At 34.9% G+C, this 16,037-nt stretch overlaps 1 protein-coding gene across 2 annotated transcripts; it reads right to left on the minus strand.

Annotated features, from left to right (window-relative positions):
- Nucleotides 1-937: 937 nt before the first annotated feature.
- Nucleotides 938-10,064, minus strand: LOC18443389 (protein NONRESPONDING TO OXYLIPINS 2, mitochondrial). Of its 2 annotated transcripts, none has more exons than XM_011628423.3 (3): nt 9,895-10,064; nt 9,655-9,773; nt 938-1,243 (listed from the first exon to the last, which is right to left on the minus strand). In XM_011628423.3, the coding sequence occupies exons 1-3, from the start codon at nt 10,029-10,031 to the stop codon at nt 1,218-1,220; spliced, it is 282 nt and encodes a 93-aa protein (XP_011626725.1). In that variant the 5' UTR covers nt 10,032-10,064; the 3' UTR covers nt 938-1,217. The 2 variants fall into 2 exon arrangements, with proteins under 2 accessions (XP_011626725.1, XP_088723042.1); XM_088866916.1 differs by having other exon boundaries at nt 9,605-9,773.
- Between the last annotated feature and the right edge of the window lie 5,973 nt (nt 10,065-16,037).

Here is a 16,037-nt window from a genome sequence, read left to right on the forward strand (position 1 = left end):
GATTTGTATTTCGCTCAATTCGAGTAGATATATTCAAGGTAAAAGCTGATATTGACATTTCTATATATCAAGCAAAATCTTTTGTTTGCATTAATCAAGTAGGTTTAGTCGGGCTACGGACTCGCCCAAGTAACTCAAGCTCGCCACCTAGGTGAGGCTAAGCATCCTCTTGTTGGGGGTCCAGGATCTTAAGAAAAAAATAAAAAGAATTATAAATATTCAAAGAAAATAAGAAATCTACTTGTAACATGTTTTGTTATGCATTTTATCATATTCGCAAAGATTGAAAAAAAAAAAATTAACTATGAATATTTTTTCTTCTTTTTTCTTTTTTTTTTAATTATTTCAAAAATACTTCCAATCACAAATTGATTTTTAAAATCTATTTTTTAACTTCATTTATATGTGTTTTATTCAGTTTTACTTTAAACATATATTTCCTTTCCTTTTTTCTTTTGTATTTTTTTGTATTTTAAAAAACAAATTAACATTTTTTAGCTTGAAAAGTACTCAACCCAACTTGGGCGTCACTTGGACTCAGACAGAGTACTCAGCTCGGACCTGGGCCAAGTACGTGGCCCAAGTGTTCGATCAATCGAACACTGGCTCAAATGATGAACAAGCAAGGACTAACATTGAAGGTAGGCTTGCAACTTGATTGATTGATTTTTCCAGAGAGAGAGAGACCTAAGAACTAAACACTGAAGGTGCCTACCTTCAGTGATTGATTGATTTTGCCCCACATAGAGAGAGAGACATAAGAACTAAACATTGAAGGTAGGCTTGCAACTTGTGATTGATTTTGCCAGAGCGAGAGAGAGCCCACCATATTTAAGAGCAATGCTAAGCAATACCCTTTCAACCAGATAAAAATCATAAAACTGAAGATAAGAGCCTTACAAATTCGGCACACAAGTTGTGAGATGATTCAAAGAAATTTTAGATAAGCATTGCAGCTTATTGGAATAAATTAACACAAATGATACACTTGGAACAATGGAAACATTAAAGTCTATCAAAACTTGAAATCGTGTGTCATTGATCCTAAAATAGTTCCATGTCATTCAGTCATTACCCAACAATGGAATGGTGATCAAAGATGAGTAGTCCATCAAAATCCAAGGAGTTTCTTTGATGGTGACCATAAGAAAATAAAAATAAGATTTGAGGCAAGGACAAGGCTCTCTCAACCATTCTACTAACATCTTTCCGAGCTTTTATCGCGGCACCGAAAGGCCCAACTCTGGAAAACAAGTTCAAGGGTAAAAATATATATCAGGTATTCTCAAGAAAACGAAACAATATCAGGATTTATAGTGCGGCATGAATGAGAAAAGTGAAACCTGTATAACTAGCATGTGGAGCGTGCACACACACACAGACCACACAGAGAAAGAGAGACTCACATTAGCAATATCACAGAGGATCTTTCTTAGTTTCGAAAACGACACATAGCTCAAAGGGTAAAATCAAATGTAGCAAAAGATACAAGAAGATATATTTCAGCAAACATTTCCAGTTTGACAAGGGTGCCATACAATTTAGCTGCAGCATGAAATTAAAAATAAGCAGCCTACATGCACAGAGTATCCACCCTCCACATTACGGGCGCACTAGGGACAGTTGTTTTGCCCCAAATTTGGCACACGCATGCTTTTGGTTCAGTGAAGAAGATGGTGAAAAAAAACTACAAATGGTTTTTTAGGGAGAGAAAATGCAATGAATATGTCCTCCCCATAAGGAAAGAAAGAATGGCGTTAGACCAAAGCCCCAGGGGATTTTGTTTAAACCTCAAATTTTTTAAATTGCCTCACCATCATAGACGAACCATCTAAAGAAAAGAAAATTGATTTTGGCTTCCTAAAAGGCTAGATCTTGCTACCCATGATGGACAACCTGCACCCATCAAATTCAAAAAGAAACATTTCCTAGGATATTTTTTTCAATATTTTCTTTTTGGGGCTTCTTCTACGCTGCCAAGAGGACGTGTCCGCTAAAATTGGGGCGAAACAAAAGAGACCGAATGATCACTGATCTGCCCCTCTTGATTTATATAAGCTGTTCCAGCTGATCTTCTTTAAGCATTAATATTAGCGGTGCTTTCACTAGTCATCATCAAGAGCAACATCCAAAGTTCTTATAAAACATGAAAAACTGGTTAAGCAATATAGTTTCATGATTTTATGTAGCTAATAGAAATGCTTAAAAATATGGCTTTGAGAATAGACTCTGCCGTCAGAGTCAGAATACTCTGAACTGGCAAGTTTAGACCCCAAAATCTACTCTTCCTGAGTACGGAAGTGGAAAACCAGTGGACACCTTGCTAATGTATTGCCTCCATGCTTGGAGTTTGGTCTAGACTGCTTGGATCCGTTCTAGGCGTGTTGGATAGTGTGAAATTTAGTTAAATTCTTTCCGTGAAGCTGGTTTAATGCACTGTCAATAAAGAGGTCAATTGCTTTGTGAAATGTGACATATCTATACTTTTTGGAGATTCCAATGATTCATTTACTAGCTGGCTATGTAGTGTTTAGAGAATGGGCTATGGACAATGTGAGTTCGTGGGTCCTTGTTTGGAAAGAGTTTTGTTGCCTTCCTTCATTGTTAGAATGTCATCATCATCATCACCATCGCCTTTTTCCAATTAATTGGGGTCAGCTACACGAATCATGGTCTGCCATTCTGCTCTATTAAAAGCCATACCCTTAATGAGACCATAAGTCATCATATCTTTTTGGACTACTTTCAACCACATCCTTTTAGGCCTATTCCTTGCCCTTTTTGAATCTTCTACTTGAACTAACTTGCACCTCCTAATAGGTGTTGTACTAGGTCTGTGCCACACATAGCCAGCCCACCTTAGTCTACTCTCTCTCATCTTATCACCTATTGGTGCCACACCTAAATTTTCCCGAATGGAGATGACTTTATTAAGGATGGAGGAAGAAAGGAGGAAAGAATATTCTATTTGTTTCAATAGAGGAAGTATGTCAACTAATTACAGAAACCTTAAGTATTAGGAGGACGATACGGTTCACTGAGGTATTGACCTAGATCACAACCTGATATAAAATGAGAAGGATAACAAAAAAGCTTGGTGGAGGATATGAAATGTTGGATAAGAGATGGTGTAGAAAGGGGTAGAACGCCAACAAAGTATATTCCCATAAGGCAATACAGGGAGTATAATGAAATAGAGAATACAACATAAATTAAATAAGGTGAAAAGAAAACAAGAAGGGCTAGCAATGCACCTCAATATGAGGTATGTACATTCTCTAACATGCACACAAAACATATTCGTAGAAAAACATTCTCAATGAAACATAATGTTCAATATAATTGTCATAACCATACTGCCAAGGGACTAGCCAACACACATGTACTTTGGCATGCCAAGTGAGCCACTTTACCCTTCAAGTTCATAAAAAACGTTCATAGTTTCAGTAATAAATCAAGGGCAAAGAAGGTTACAGTGGTCTCCCATAGAAGTAATCTTCTTCAAGCTTGCTACTACAAAAACCCTGAATGCAAGAGCTAGACACATTACTTTCATTCTCTTTTCCTGCACTTCTAGTAAAAACCCCTCAGTAGAATCTAAAATTCTAGATGTATTCCTTCGGTTGAAAGTTCCGATATAATACACACATTTGTTATGGCCAGTGCCTTAGAAATCTCCATTCCCTACTAATAAATACATATAAACGAAAAGTTTTCCAATTAGTTAGCTGGAAATGCATATGTGCACAAATGCCCTTCCAAGCCTATAATAGCTGAACCTTTTACCATGTAATGCATGAAGGAAAACATTCTCGCATGAGAAACAAACATTTGGAGAATGCTGTCAACAATGTAAAGTCTTGATACAAATTCTCAATCATAAATCAATGTTCACAGTATCAAAATAAATTAATTCTCAATTATAAATAGACCCTTGGCAGCAGAACCTCAGCATTAGCCTAAGCCAATTGTGCAAGTCCTAGATATCTGAGCTGGCATTGTTTTACGGTATTCACTGCCATAATCATACTTGAAGTACTTGTGATACTTGAAGTACTTGTGAAGCGAAATGTCCTCTCATTGAGAAAATCCACTCGCACAAATACTTGTTTTCCGAAAAGAATTGGTGCTGTTTCCCTGCACATGTTCAACAAGAATTAACCCAGACAACCATCTTCTCTCAAGGTCTGCCCTGTTTGGGGGACTAAACAAATTTCCTATGTTGTTCATGTAGATAGATCAGTTCAGTCAGGGCAAAGCCACTAGCAGAAGGGGTAATATGGATTTATTTGTTTGTTTATCCGATGTTTTAGATGATGCTACTGGACAAGCATGACTCTCTAATATTAGTTCAATAAATTGGAAGGTATCTTCCAAGTGAGCTATTGGTGTAGATGATTCTGGTGTCTGTTTCGGATTTGTTACACATAATAACAATCTATGGATCACATTTTTCAGCCAACCTCCAAATGTACCAATAATCTGGCAAAATATGAAGCCTTGACCATTGAAATCCTTTTTGTATCAGAAAAGCTGACACATTTGTTCAAACAAAAGTAGTCACAACTTTCACCTGCTCAGCAGCCTTTAGGCAAAGTGGTAAGCTTCTCTCATGGCTTCTGAATTCTCACATAGACCAAATTCCCCCATTTTCTGGTTTCTCCATCAATCATTTGTAAATTAATGGAATATGACAAGTCTCACAGTCATCATGATTCAACTGTCTTTCCACACCACACATTGCTTTCCGTAATCTGGACTCATGATATCAAAAATAGGTTTGATAGCGTGGTTTCATTTATCTGTCTAAAAGTATATTTTCAAACAGTCCAGGGGAAGAGAGTGAGGAACAAGAAAGATGATGGAGAAGAAAGGGCAGTAGGAAATGGAAATGATTGCTAGGGTTTGAAAAGAGGGTTCTACGAACTATTTAAATTTTTACTTCTTTTTATTTGGGTAAATTTGTGGGGATTTGGGGCCCTACCCATTTTCATTAATAGTGAAAGAAAGAAAGGAATACAGAGCTTATGTTACAATTCTTTCATATTTTAACCTAGCCATGTCAGAAGAGATGAGAAAAGGCAAGAAGTCCAAAGGCCAGGCTTGCCAAACGGTGGCCCCTGAAAGGGTTGCAGCTTTCTTAGCCAAGTCATCCACTACAATGTTGGCCTTGCAATAGATGTGTGATACGTTCCAAGAACGGCCTGCAAGGCGGTGAGTGCAGTTTGATGCAGAAATGCGAAGAATCCATGGGGCCTTATGGCATCCAAGGATGGAGCACACCAAAATCTGTGAGTCGCTTTCAATAAGCAATGGGAAGCATTGCATCTCAATAGTTAGCTGCATGCCTCTTTCAAGAGATAGAAATTCAGCTATATTGTTGGTTGTATGGCCCAAGGGAGCAGCAAAGGCAGCAAGGAAGCCCCCCATGTCATTCCTGATGATCCCACCGCAACCAGCCAATCCAGGATTCGAACCATCAATGTTGAGTTTGTAGTGGCCCTCCAGTGGAGGAGACCACGAGACCAAAAATGAGGTTTTGGGTCACATGGGATGCCATTGGATCTTGAGATTATCCACTATATGCCTCTCTGATGGGTGAAAAGTCCATTCTTCGCCAAACTTGCAACAAAGGAAGAGATGTGATGCAATAATTTAAATTTAAATTTTTACTTCAAAAGAGGAAAAAGGGCAACTTTGTAAGTCAGTGGACTAAACTTTGAAAAACTCCCACTAGTGATGGATTAGATGAACCTAGATGGCTTTATGAGATAGTAAGTAGGGTGGTAATTTTGAAGTTCTTACAAAGTAGGGTTGGGCAGTCTATAGCCTGGGTCATGTCTAAAATCCCTTTTCCTTGGGTATATGCACTACCGTTGAGGGTTCATTGAGGGTCATCTCTTGTTGAGGTCAGAGAAATGTCAATGGACATTGTTTGTAGGTCAAGAGAGCGTTGTAATCTCCTGTGTGCGGATATAGTTTGTGAGAGCAAATGCCAAATCCTCAACAAAAATTCGTATGGCTTACATATAAGACAGCTGCATTTTTTTGGAAGCAACCCTACAAAGGGATATGTGTAAATGTGCATAGAGAAAACCCCCTTGCATTAAACAAGCAAATAAATAATTTACCAAAAATCCCTCGCATTAAAATGATCATAAACCAAGGCAAAACTCACTACTTGAATTTTGCATGAATCTAGTGGTTTTCCCCTTGATAAATACCAGCCATTTACCATATACAGTACTGTACCACTACCAACATATTCCATTGATAACTATCAGGAGTTGTTAGTTTGCTTAACGCCCAAGCATTAATGGTTATCTGTCAGTATTTCCATGTTTGTTTATTACAATTAATTGCAATATTTATTCATTTAATCACTTATGAGGAATACACTCATATGAACATTTAGTTTGCTAGTTTGAAAACTGAGTTCACACATTTATGAAAAAAACATTCAGTAGTTCATACATATCTAGCCATAAGTTAATTGCATTTTTCACAAACCATCACCACGTGGATTTTGCATTTCTTTAGTGGTTTTCCCCTGAATAACGACCATTCTTTCACCATACACAGTGCCAACATCTTCCACATTATAACTACCTTAAGCATCCAATTTATGTTCATTAGCTCGATGTCGAGGCATTAATGGTTCTCTACAAGCAAATCCATATTTGTTTATTAACTTCAGTTGCAAGATTTCTTTAACTATTTCTGACTACCACATTCACATGAACATTTAGTTTGACAATTTGAATAATGAATCCATGCAATGATCACAAAAGTGTACAGTGGTTCATAGGTATCTACCCCATAATTAAACAGCATATTTACATTATGTACTAGCTACATTGAACTGAACAACCAAATGCCTCTGTATTATCAAGTATACAACTAAGAAAGGAATAATTAAGCTACAACTTTCAAACAAAGATAAAAAAAGAGAGCTACAACTTAAGAATTGCACACTCAAATTACAATGATCAGAACAGAATCTGAAATCTTTATTTATTTATTTTTTAATAATAAGTTTCCTTCGGATGTGACCAAATTCTCAACTTCCTTTATAATGCTTGCAAAATTCAAGTTTGAGTTCCCTCTAAAAAAGAAAAAAACAAAGAACATCCTGATTAATGTCAACAAATAAAACAAAGAAAAAGCATCAGCTAGCTCAATACTTGAGAACAAATAACCAGGAAAAACAAGGTCTAAACTTCACGTTGGAAATGATAGAAGACACCCATCTGGGCAGAATGGCAGAACATGAGTCATGTTGCCGACCCGAAATAGTTGGTATAGGGCTCGGATGAGGATGATGATGCTTGAAGACACCCATCGCCAGATAGCAAGATCCTATAATAAATAAAGTTGGGAGTTGGGAGATGCTATGGAAAGATAAAGAAGTGAGTCGCATAGCGTGTCCATCAGTAGAGCAACTGAATCAGTACTCAAGCTGAGACAAAGAATGGTTCCTTCATGCCTCACTTATTCACTTGCCGATCCCATATTCATTCGACCTTAAACCCTATGAGATATGGTGATGTCCAAAATCACATCCATATGGAAATCCTATATTATTAGGATTGATATAAATAAGTTTCCTAATTTAGTTGGGATACCCAATGAAGTACAATTAGATAGGACCCTTGGTTATATCTTACGTTTGAGAATATGTGACATTTATGGGATTCCTTTATCTGGGTCACCTTATGGGAAAGGTGGACTTCGCTCTAGAGAGAGGTAACGGCTCCTGCACAGAGAAGAAGGAGCCTCTAGAGAGAGAAGTGAGCTGTTAGTGAAAGAAAAGGTATGCCCATGCCTCGTGTGGAGAGAGGCTTTTTTTTTGTAGAGAACTAATTCTCATGGAGATTTTGGGTGATATGCCCCTTGTAAAGAGATCTATCTAGTCTCTTCAGTAATAGTTGCCAAAAGTAAAGAAGAATGATAACGATAGGGGATGTCGGTTGGGAAAATGGTTTCGAAGGTTGTTTGATTGGGTATTGTCAATGGTTAGTAAGATGTCTTTTGGATCCAAAAATATGTGATCTACTTTCATCAGTATAGTGGATTTTAGTTTGCTATGTCCGTAGATGTATCCCTTTAGGGGGAACCACTTAAAATCTTGGTGTTCCTTCTACATTATTTCTTTCCCTCTTTATTTTTCTTGCTTGTTGCCAATTGTGGCTTTTCTCGTTTTTTATTTGCTACAACTCAACTCGTTGAGTTTTAGAGCTTCCGCGCACAACAAACCCTATGCCTTATCTTATTTAGTTTGTTTGGGCAGTGACCAGGAAACTATCATCTACTATTCCCCATTTCATGAGCATTCAATTATCTATACTCATACCAGATCACAAACATGATCCAGAAAGGAATATTACTGGAAATAGAAGGCTTGAAAGTTGGAGAAATTACGGCTGGGAAACCCCAACTCTCGATTTCATTTTGAATGATCAAAATTAGATCATTTCAATTATGGTTGATTTTCCAGTGGAGAGCAAAGCAAATAAAATCCATATATTCATTTCCCGAAAACATGAAAGAAAACAGAGGTCATTATCACACAATTGGCAAAAAATGAATATAAATCTGAAATGCCCCAAGCAATCCCAATTGCCAAAGGTAACTTGCTTTTCCTTTCCAAGCAGTGTTCCAAAAAAATGCCTGGCAGTGCTTAGGCAGCTGGGGTCAGGCCACCCTAAACCTAGGCGGCTCAGCAGAATAAAAAGATGTTTTAAGGTCAGATATTGTGTACAAAATTAAAAAATACATATTGACACATATTTTAGTTCATAATTCCAAGCATTGTAAATTGAAACATGTTTTAGTCTATAATCCAAGATAGCAACTTAGCAAGACGTCAATTCATCATCAAGAAAATGAAAGAAAATAAGAAATAACATACAAAATCAGGATGCATATCAAAGGTCTATAATCCACAAGTCCACATATACTGCCCCTGGGATAAGGCAAGTTGTTCCACCTCTTCACACCCTTCGTGATCACTATCATCACCTCAGCTGTACCATGGATGCCTCTCTCTCCTCTTTTTTCTTTTTTACAATACTCGCATAATATTTTATCTCCTCTCTAATATCACCATGAACTTTTTATATGGATCAGGGTTATAGCCGTATTTCCAACCCACATCAATGGGGTCACTTATAAAACCTCCAAAACTAAATTTAATCTCAATGTCAATGGGTGATGTTTAGATCGATTTTGGTAACGTCCATAAACCTTCGATCTTATTGAAACTGGCTCTAAAGGAGGGCTACTAGGGCAGGCCGACCACAAACTCGACAACAACTAAATACAAATAAAGGGAAAAAGAAAAAGGAAACAAAGAAAAAGAAACCCCTCTCTCTCTTTCTTAATTTTCAGTTTTTTCCTACATATATAGAAACCATAGCAAATGAAATGACCAAGCAGCCTCAAAAAACCCCCAAACACCAACAACCATGGAATCCATCACCTCAATCACTTTAAGCATTAGCCAAACATGAATCTTCGTCATTTTAAAATTTAATCAATACCAAGATGAATAGTTTTGGCCTATCATGGAACATTAAGCCAGAAGGCAAAAGAAGCTGCTTACACATTACAAAGAAAAACATCAGATGCCTGGATAGGAACAACAGAGACTACCCTGAGACATCGACCTCGACGCCTTCCCATCCAATCCCAAAAAACAAATAAGCCTCGCAGAAGCCACCGTGCTATGGAGCGGATACAGAGACCGGCAGCAACGCAATTCCGTGTCCAACCTAGAGAGAGAAACAGAGAAAAATGAGAGTTGTCTAGAGAGAGAGGGAAATGAGGAAATGAAAGACTACTGTATAGAGAGAAGGAAATAGAAGAAATGACCAGTTGCGGTGGTGTGCTTGCCTGGAAGAGAGAGAGAGACGAGTGGGAGAAGACGAGGGTGGTAATGTTGTGGAGTTGGGGAGAGAGGTTTTGGGTTTCATGGCGGACTTCAGAGAAGAAATGGTGGTTCTTGTGAGGGCGCGGTACCTGGAAGCCATGGCCAGAGAAAGAGAGAGAATGGGGTTTAGCTGTGGTTTTGGGTCCCCGATTCCCACAGGATTTTTAACCAAATCACTAATAAGTTTGTTCACTCTCCACCCTTCTCTTGCCATAAGTCGATGGAAGGATTATTTTCAATTTTACCCTGTTATTAAAATTAAAATATTTTTTGTTTAATTGCATATTATGAGCCTCGCAATGGGTTGGGTATGGCCCGGTTTCGGCCCCGAATAAATGCTATGGGACCTGGATCCGAATTCACTAGACCTAATCAAATTACCCAAAAATTAAATTATATATATATTTAATTATGAGTAATGATCCTATGAGACCCTCCCACATTCATGTATGTATGACCTTAAAAGATCACTATTAAATTTGTCACAAATCTTTAAAAAAGTCAAGTTCCACACTCTTGTGATAACTTTTTTAGAAATCTATGCCAAATTTAATGATGATCTTTTGAGATCCTACACACATGGGTGTGAGAGGTCTCATAAGATCATTACTCTTTAATTATATTTAAATATATTTCATATATTGGGATCCAAAAAATATTATCGAACCCAAACCAGAATGGACTCAACCCTAGACCCAAATAGTATTTGGGTCTGAGATTTGGATCTAGACCCAACCCGTTGAGTTCAATTTTTGAACCAATCCCGAACCCAAATCTGGTCTGCCCCTCGGGTACCATGTCATTTTGGGTCCATTGCCACCCCCTCGGGTCCCACGTCGTTTTGGGTCCATTGCCACCCCCTCGGGTCCCACGTCGTTTTGGGTCCATTGCCACCCCCTCGGGCATGTCATTTTGGGTGCATTGCCACCCCCTCGGGTCCCATGTCGGTTTGGATCCATTGCCATCCCTATATGCGATCATTTATCTTTGTTACAAATAGGACATAATTGCTACTAGTGTCAAATTTTATATGTCAAATTGGATGGATTTGTCATAAAGTTTGAGATTTAAAAAAAAAAATTAGGTAATTTAGTGGAGAAGACAGGTCCTTACCCATTTTCTCAATAGATTAGGGAGTTACATTTTGAAGGTGTTAATTAGGGCTGAGCCTAGTCAATGACACACTCAGTGATTTGGAATCTGTTAAACAAGAGAAATTGTGACATCCTTCTACTAAAAGTAAATCGTTTTTTTTTATATTTTTCCTTAAATTGGTCTTGTGACTCTAACTAATATACATTTTTTTTAAAAAAAAAATTCCAACTTTTAAAAATACAATAAAATTAAAGTTTTCAAACGATCATTGAAAAATCATGTTTATTAATGGACCTAATATAATCTGTATTTTATCTTTTTAGAAAAAATATATATATATATTTAAAAATAATCCTTCCCCATAACTTTATTAAAACTTCCATTCTCTTTATCATTTGATGTCTTTAGATTTTGGCTTACAGATAATGGGCATTAAAAGTGGAACTAAATAAAAAATCACAATGCAATGAAAAATTCTATGAAAATTTTGCACCAACATCGAGTGTATTAAAAAACACAACAGTATATTCCCATAAAAAATAACCAATCAAAATAACCAAATGCATTACAATAATAAGGAGAGTTATACGATGAGTATCCAAATGAAAATTCTTCTCTGAACACATAGCATCGTCATAATAGCAAGAGAGAGAAATAGTCACTATTAGCTAACAACTCAATTTCAGGTTCGAATATTTGGGTTTGTTTAAGCATTTAGTTGCTTTCTTTTTGCAAGATCGATTAATTTTTCTTATTCAAATTTTTTATTATTTTGCTATTGTATACTACATGACATTTTTGGTGGACCATTGTTTCACATTTTTGGTTTTTTGTGTTTTAATTAATTACAATCCTGTACTAAGGGTCTTTTTCTTCTTCTAACTATACATTTTTATGGGAGTTCCTTTAGGAACTCGGGGCTGGAATGAAATATTGGAGTTGTTAGAAATTATGATAATGTTGTTGTTTTTGTTTTGCTGAACCATGTGGCTCCGCTACTGCAAATTAGGTGAAGTTAGTCTTCTTCTACAAGGACTTAAGCTTGTATTGGAGGAGACAGATTGGTGGGTTTGCTTAATTGAGGGCGATTCTTTTAATGTAATTAACTGGTGGAATAAAGAATTAATACCACATCGGCTTGTATTGGAGGAGACATTGGTGGGTTTGCTTAATTGAGGGCGATTCTTTTAATGTAATTAACTGGTGGAATAAAGAATTAATACCACATCGGAGGCTTAGAGCAATATGAATGCAAATTATAGATAAATGCTAGTTGGCCGATGGTCTAGCCAAGAGAAGTGTTGCTTTACAAAATCTTAGTAACTTTTTATACTATGTTATCTTGATGTTATTGTAATCATACTTTAGTTAAATAAAATTAAGTAAAATTGTCAAACAAAAAAAGCGAAGTAATCATATACATTATGTTAGAATTTCTCTTAATGGATGGAGTAATTGTGTTTGGTGGTGGTGTTGTTGTTTCATTTTATGTTCTGTGTCGCAGCACAATAATTTGACAAGAATTGGCGTATGTATATTTTTTGGTCAAATTTTTTTTGACAAGAATTACTTTAAGGGTGTGGTTTCCATAAGGTTGTAACCTTATACAATCTAATTAAGGTGCACCTTCAAATTTTATTGTAACATATAATTTTGATGTAAAATGTTCTTAGACTTATCTCAAAATCTATTTTTATATCTAATGATAAAATTTTAAATTTAAAAAATGGTTAAAATCAAGTAGATCTATAAACATATGAAAATCTTGAAAATGGAAAGTGTGGATAATATGTTGTAAGATGCACTCTTTTTGAGACTCAAAATCTTTTTATTTTTCATAGTCATACATCTTGATGTTGAGATGATCAATCAAAAAGTTTTTCAACATTAAACCAACATTTTTCAATGGATTTTTTAGGTGAATCCATAGTTCTACATTTTAAGGTTGCAACCTTATATAAACTTTTTCCTTACTACTTTTAATGATACTAGGTAAGGACCTAAAATCATTGTTTATTGATTTCAATGCACATCCATACAATAATTACAAATCATAATGTTACCTAGTATTCTTACTTCACTTTTTAAAGCCAAATTCAAAATATTCATGATTCTTTAACTTTCCTAACTTTTTACAATCTCTATTTTTAACCCAAATTTATGACTTCAACTTTTTGAAACAGAATTGATTTTTTACCTGTGTTTATTTGCTGATATATTTATTGTTCCTCGACGTGTTAACTATGATCATTGGTTATAAAAAGCATTTATTCCTGCTGATGTGCTTGATATCATTGATAAATAAACTTAATCTTGCTAACTACTTATAAAGTTTGTTGTTTGAATGTACTAGATATTACTATTGTTTCAATAAATTTAATTTTGATAGTTAATTATATGTTGCTTTGCAGTGTCCTCCCTAAAGTTTTACAAGATCAACTTATGACAGTTTTACATATAAATTTATCATTTTGAAAAAGTTGTTTTTTTTTCAAATTAATTTGCTAAAATCATAGTTTTTAGCTACAAATAACTAAAATAAATGGAAATTCATTGAAAAAGTTAAATGATTGAATAGTATTGTATAATATAAGGTATATATTAATTCCAATAAGATGGTTTACTCTTGAGATTAATTGTCATCCAAGTAGAGTCTGACTTGTGTGATATTTTTTATCACTAATAATTCATTGCTTCAATATAGTTAATTATGATAATAAATTATCCGATTGTATACCACATAAAGTTATATGAGATAAACTTATAGTGCGTTTTACATATAACTTATAGTGAATTTTACATATAAGCTTATATATTTAACAGCTATTTTTACTTTGTTCAAAGGAATTTACTTTAAATTACATGTTTTTGGCTATAGATAAATAATAATAATTGAATATAGTAAGAAATGTTAAATAATTAAGAAATATTATATATGGTTTAAGGTACATACCAAATAATTGACAATATAATAAATTATTCACAGTGTATTAATCTCACAAAAGACAATCTACTCTTGATAAGATTGTTCATCATCCAAACAAGCCCTAAGGTTCACAACTATTCAACTTTTTCATATTGATATATATTTATTTTTATATGATGTTTTTAAAAATCAAGAAAAGCCATTTTTTGAAAATTCCAAATAGGCTTGTAGATTTTATATTTACATGTAAGTCTCACTTTTTATAAGAAATATTGTATTTTATTTTTTAATAAAATTTATTTTGCTTGAATTTTGAGCATCTATACCTCTCACCATAACACACTTGTAAATGATATTAAAATGTAATTAAAAAGATAAAAAATATACATCATCATCATCTTCTTCAAAGTTTTTTTCCAAGTAATTAGGATAAGCTACACGAATCCTGGTCCACCATCCTGCTCTATTAAGGATCATACCCTCAGTTAGCTAATAAATTTCCATGTATTTTCTCACTACTTCTGACTATGTCCTTTTGGGTCACCCCTTGCCTTTTTTAGCATTCCACTTGAACTGACTGGCATCTCCTAACAGGTATTGTATTAGGTCTACCTTACACATGGCCAACCTACATAAGTATACTCTCTCTTATCTTATTACCTATTGGTAGCACACCTAAAATTTTTTGAATGTATTCATCTTGAATTATATCTCTTCTTATTTTGCCACTCATCTATCTTAAGAGTATCATCTCTGCTACACTAATTCTTGTTTACGCTCTGATTTACGCCAACCTCTGGGATGAGATCTACTCAAATCTTAGCAAAAACTGAATTATTTTTAAAAAAGTAGAAAAAGTGAAGTCGCTTAAATTATGAGCTCAGAAAAATCCCAAATCTATACAGACCTGATCTTTTCTGAGGCCACTGGTAGCGCTAGCTCCAAATTCGTATTTTGATCTAAAAAAATGCTTCTAAATTTAATAAAATATTAATAATAATTTAATTTTTAGAAAAATAAACTAAAACAAATAATTAAATGAAGAAAAACAAACTAAATTGAGCAAATAAAGAAATACTAACATCTAGGGACCCGAAACCTAAAGTTTCGAGCTTGGATCAGGCCGTTCTTTCGATTTGCACTACCATTTTGGGTGTATTTTGTTTCTAGAATTGGTATATCTAAGGTTTTTTTACTTAGATCGAGGGTTCCTAAGACAAATGGAAAAACGACGAATTTTAGGTAGAGTCTTTCTAGGCTTTTTCTTGGGATTTATTGAGATTAGAGAATAATTTTCTTAGTTTTCTAAGGATTTTGGGATCTCCAAAGGTTGAAGATGAATTCTATGATTTTTGGGGATTTTTAGGATTGTTTTAGGATCTCCAAAGGTTGAATAACAATTTTGTTATTTCTTGAGATTTTTTGAGATTGTTTTGCGATCTCCAAATGTTGAATATGAATTATGAGATTTTTAATGATTTTTGGAGATTTTTTTTAAAAAAATCATAAATTTTCTTAGGGTTTTTTCATATTTTTGGATATTTTTTAGCTATTTTTCTAATTTCGGGAATTTCTAAGGATTCCTTGATCTTTTTTTATTTTTTTTTATTTTGGGTTATGGAGGGGGTATTTATAGGATTCAATTGGTGATTTTTGTTGATTTTTTTTGAATTGTTTTGGAATTGTTTTGGATTTATCTGGAAGTTGTAGCCTTATTTAATTAAATAAAACGCGTTTTACTGCATCACCAGGAAGCGTCACCGCTTGGCCCGCGGCTCAACACTTAGATCTCACAGGGACTTAATTATTATTTGTTGGATGTTTTTATCCGTAGGTCTGATTCATGAGATTCTTGAACCGTTGGAAAGATCTCGCGTTTACTTCAAGTTGAGATAGAATTTGGGCAATTTTGGAGTACTTATATTGGATTTAGGTTTCTTATAGTCTATTTTGTGGTCCTTTAAGCTCAGAATTGAGGTTTTTAGGAGTTCCCTTTGCCAGATTTTCGAGGGGGTGTCTATAATTCTATAAGTATATTGTTTGTTGACTGCTCAATATTATGTATTATAGAGCAAAGCTGGAGCT

Source organism: Amborella trichopoda, chromosome 5, assembly GCF_054954075.1.
Source record: "Amborella trichopoda isolate Santa Cruz 75 chromosome 5, AtrichopodaSantaCruz75HAP2 v2.0, whole genome shotgun sequence".
Taxonomy (NCBI): Eukaryota; Viridiplantae; Streptophyta; class Magnoliopsida; order Amborellales; family Amborellaceae; genus Amborella; species Amborella trichopoda.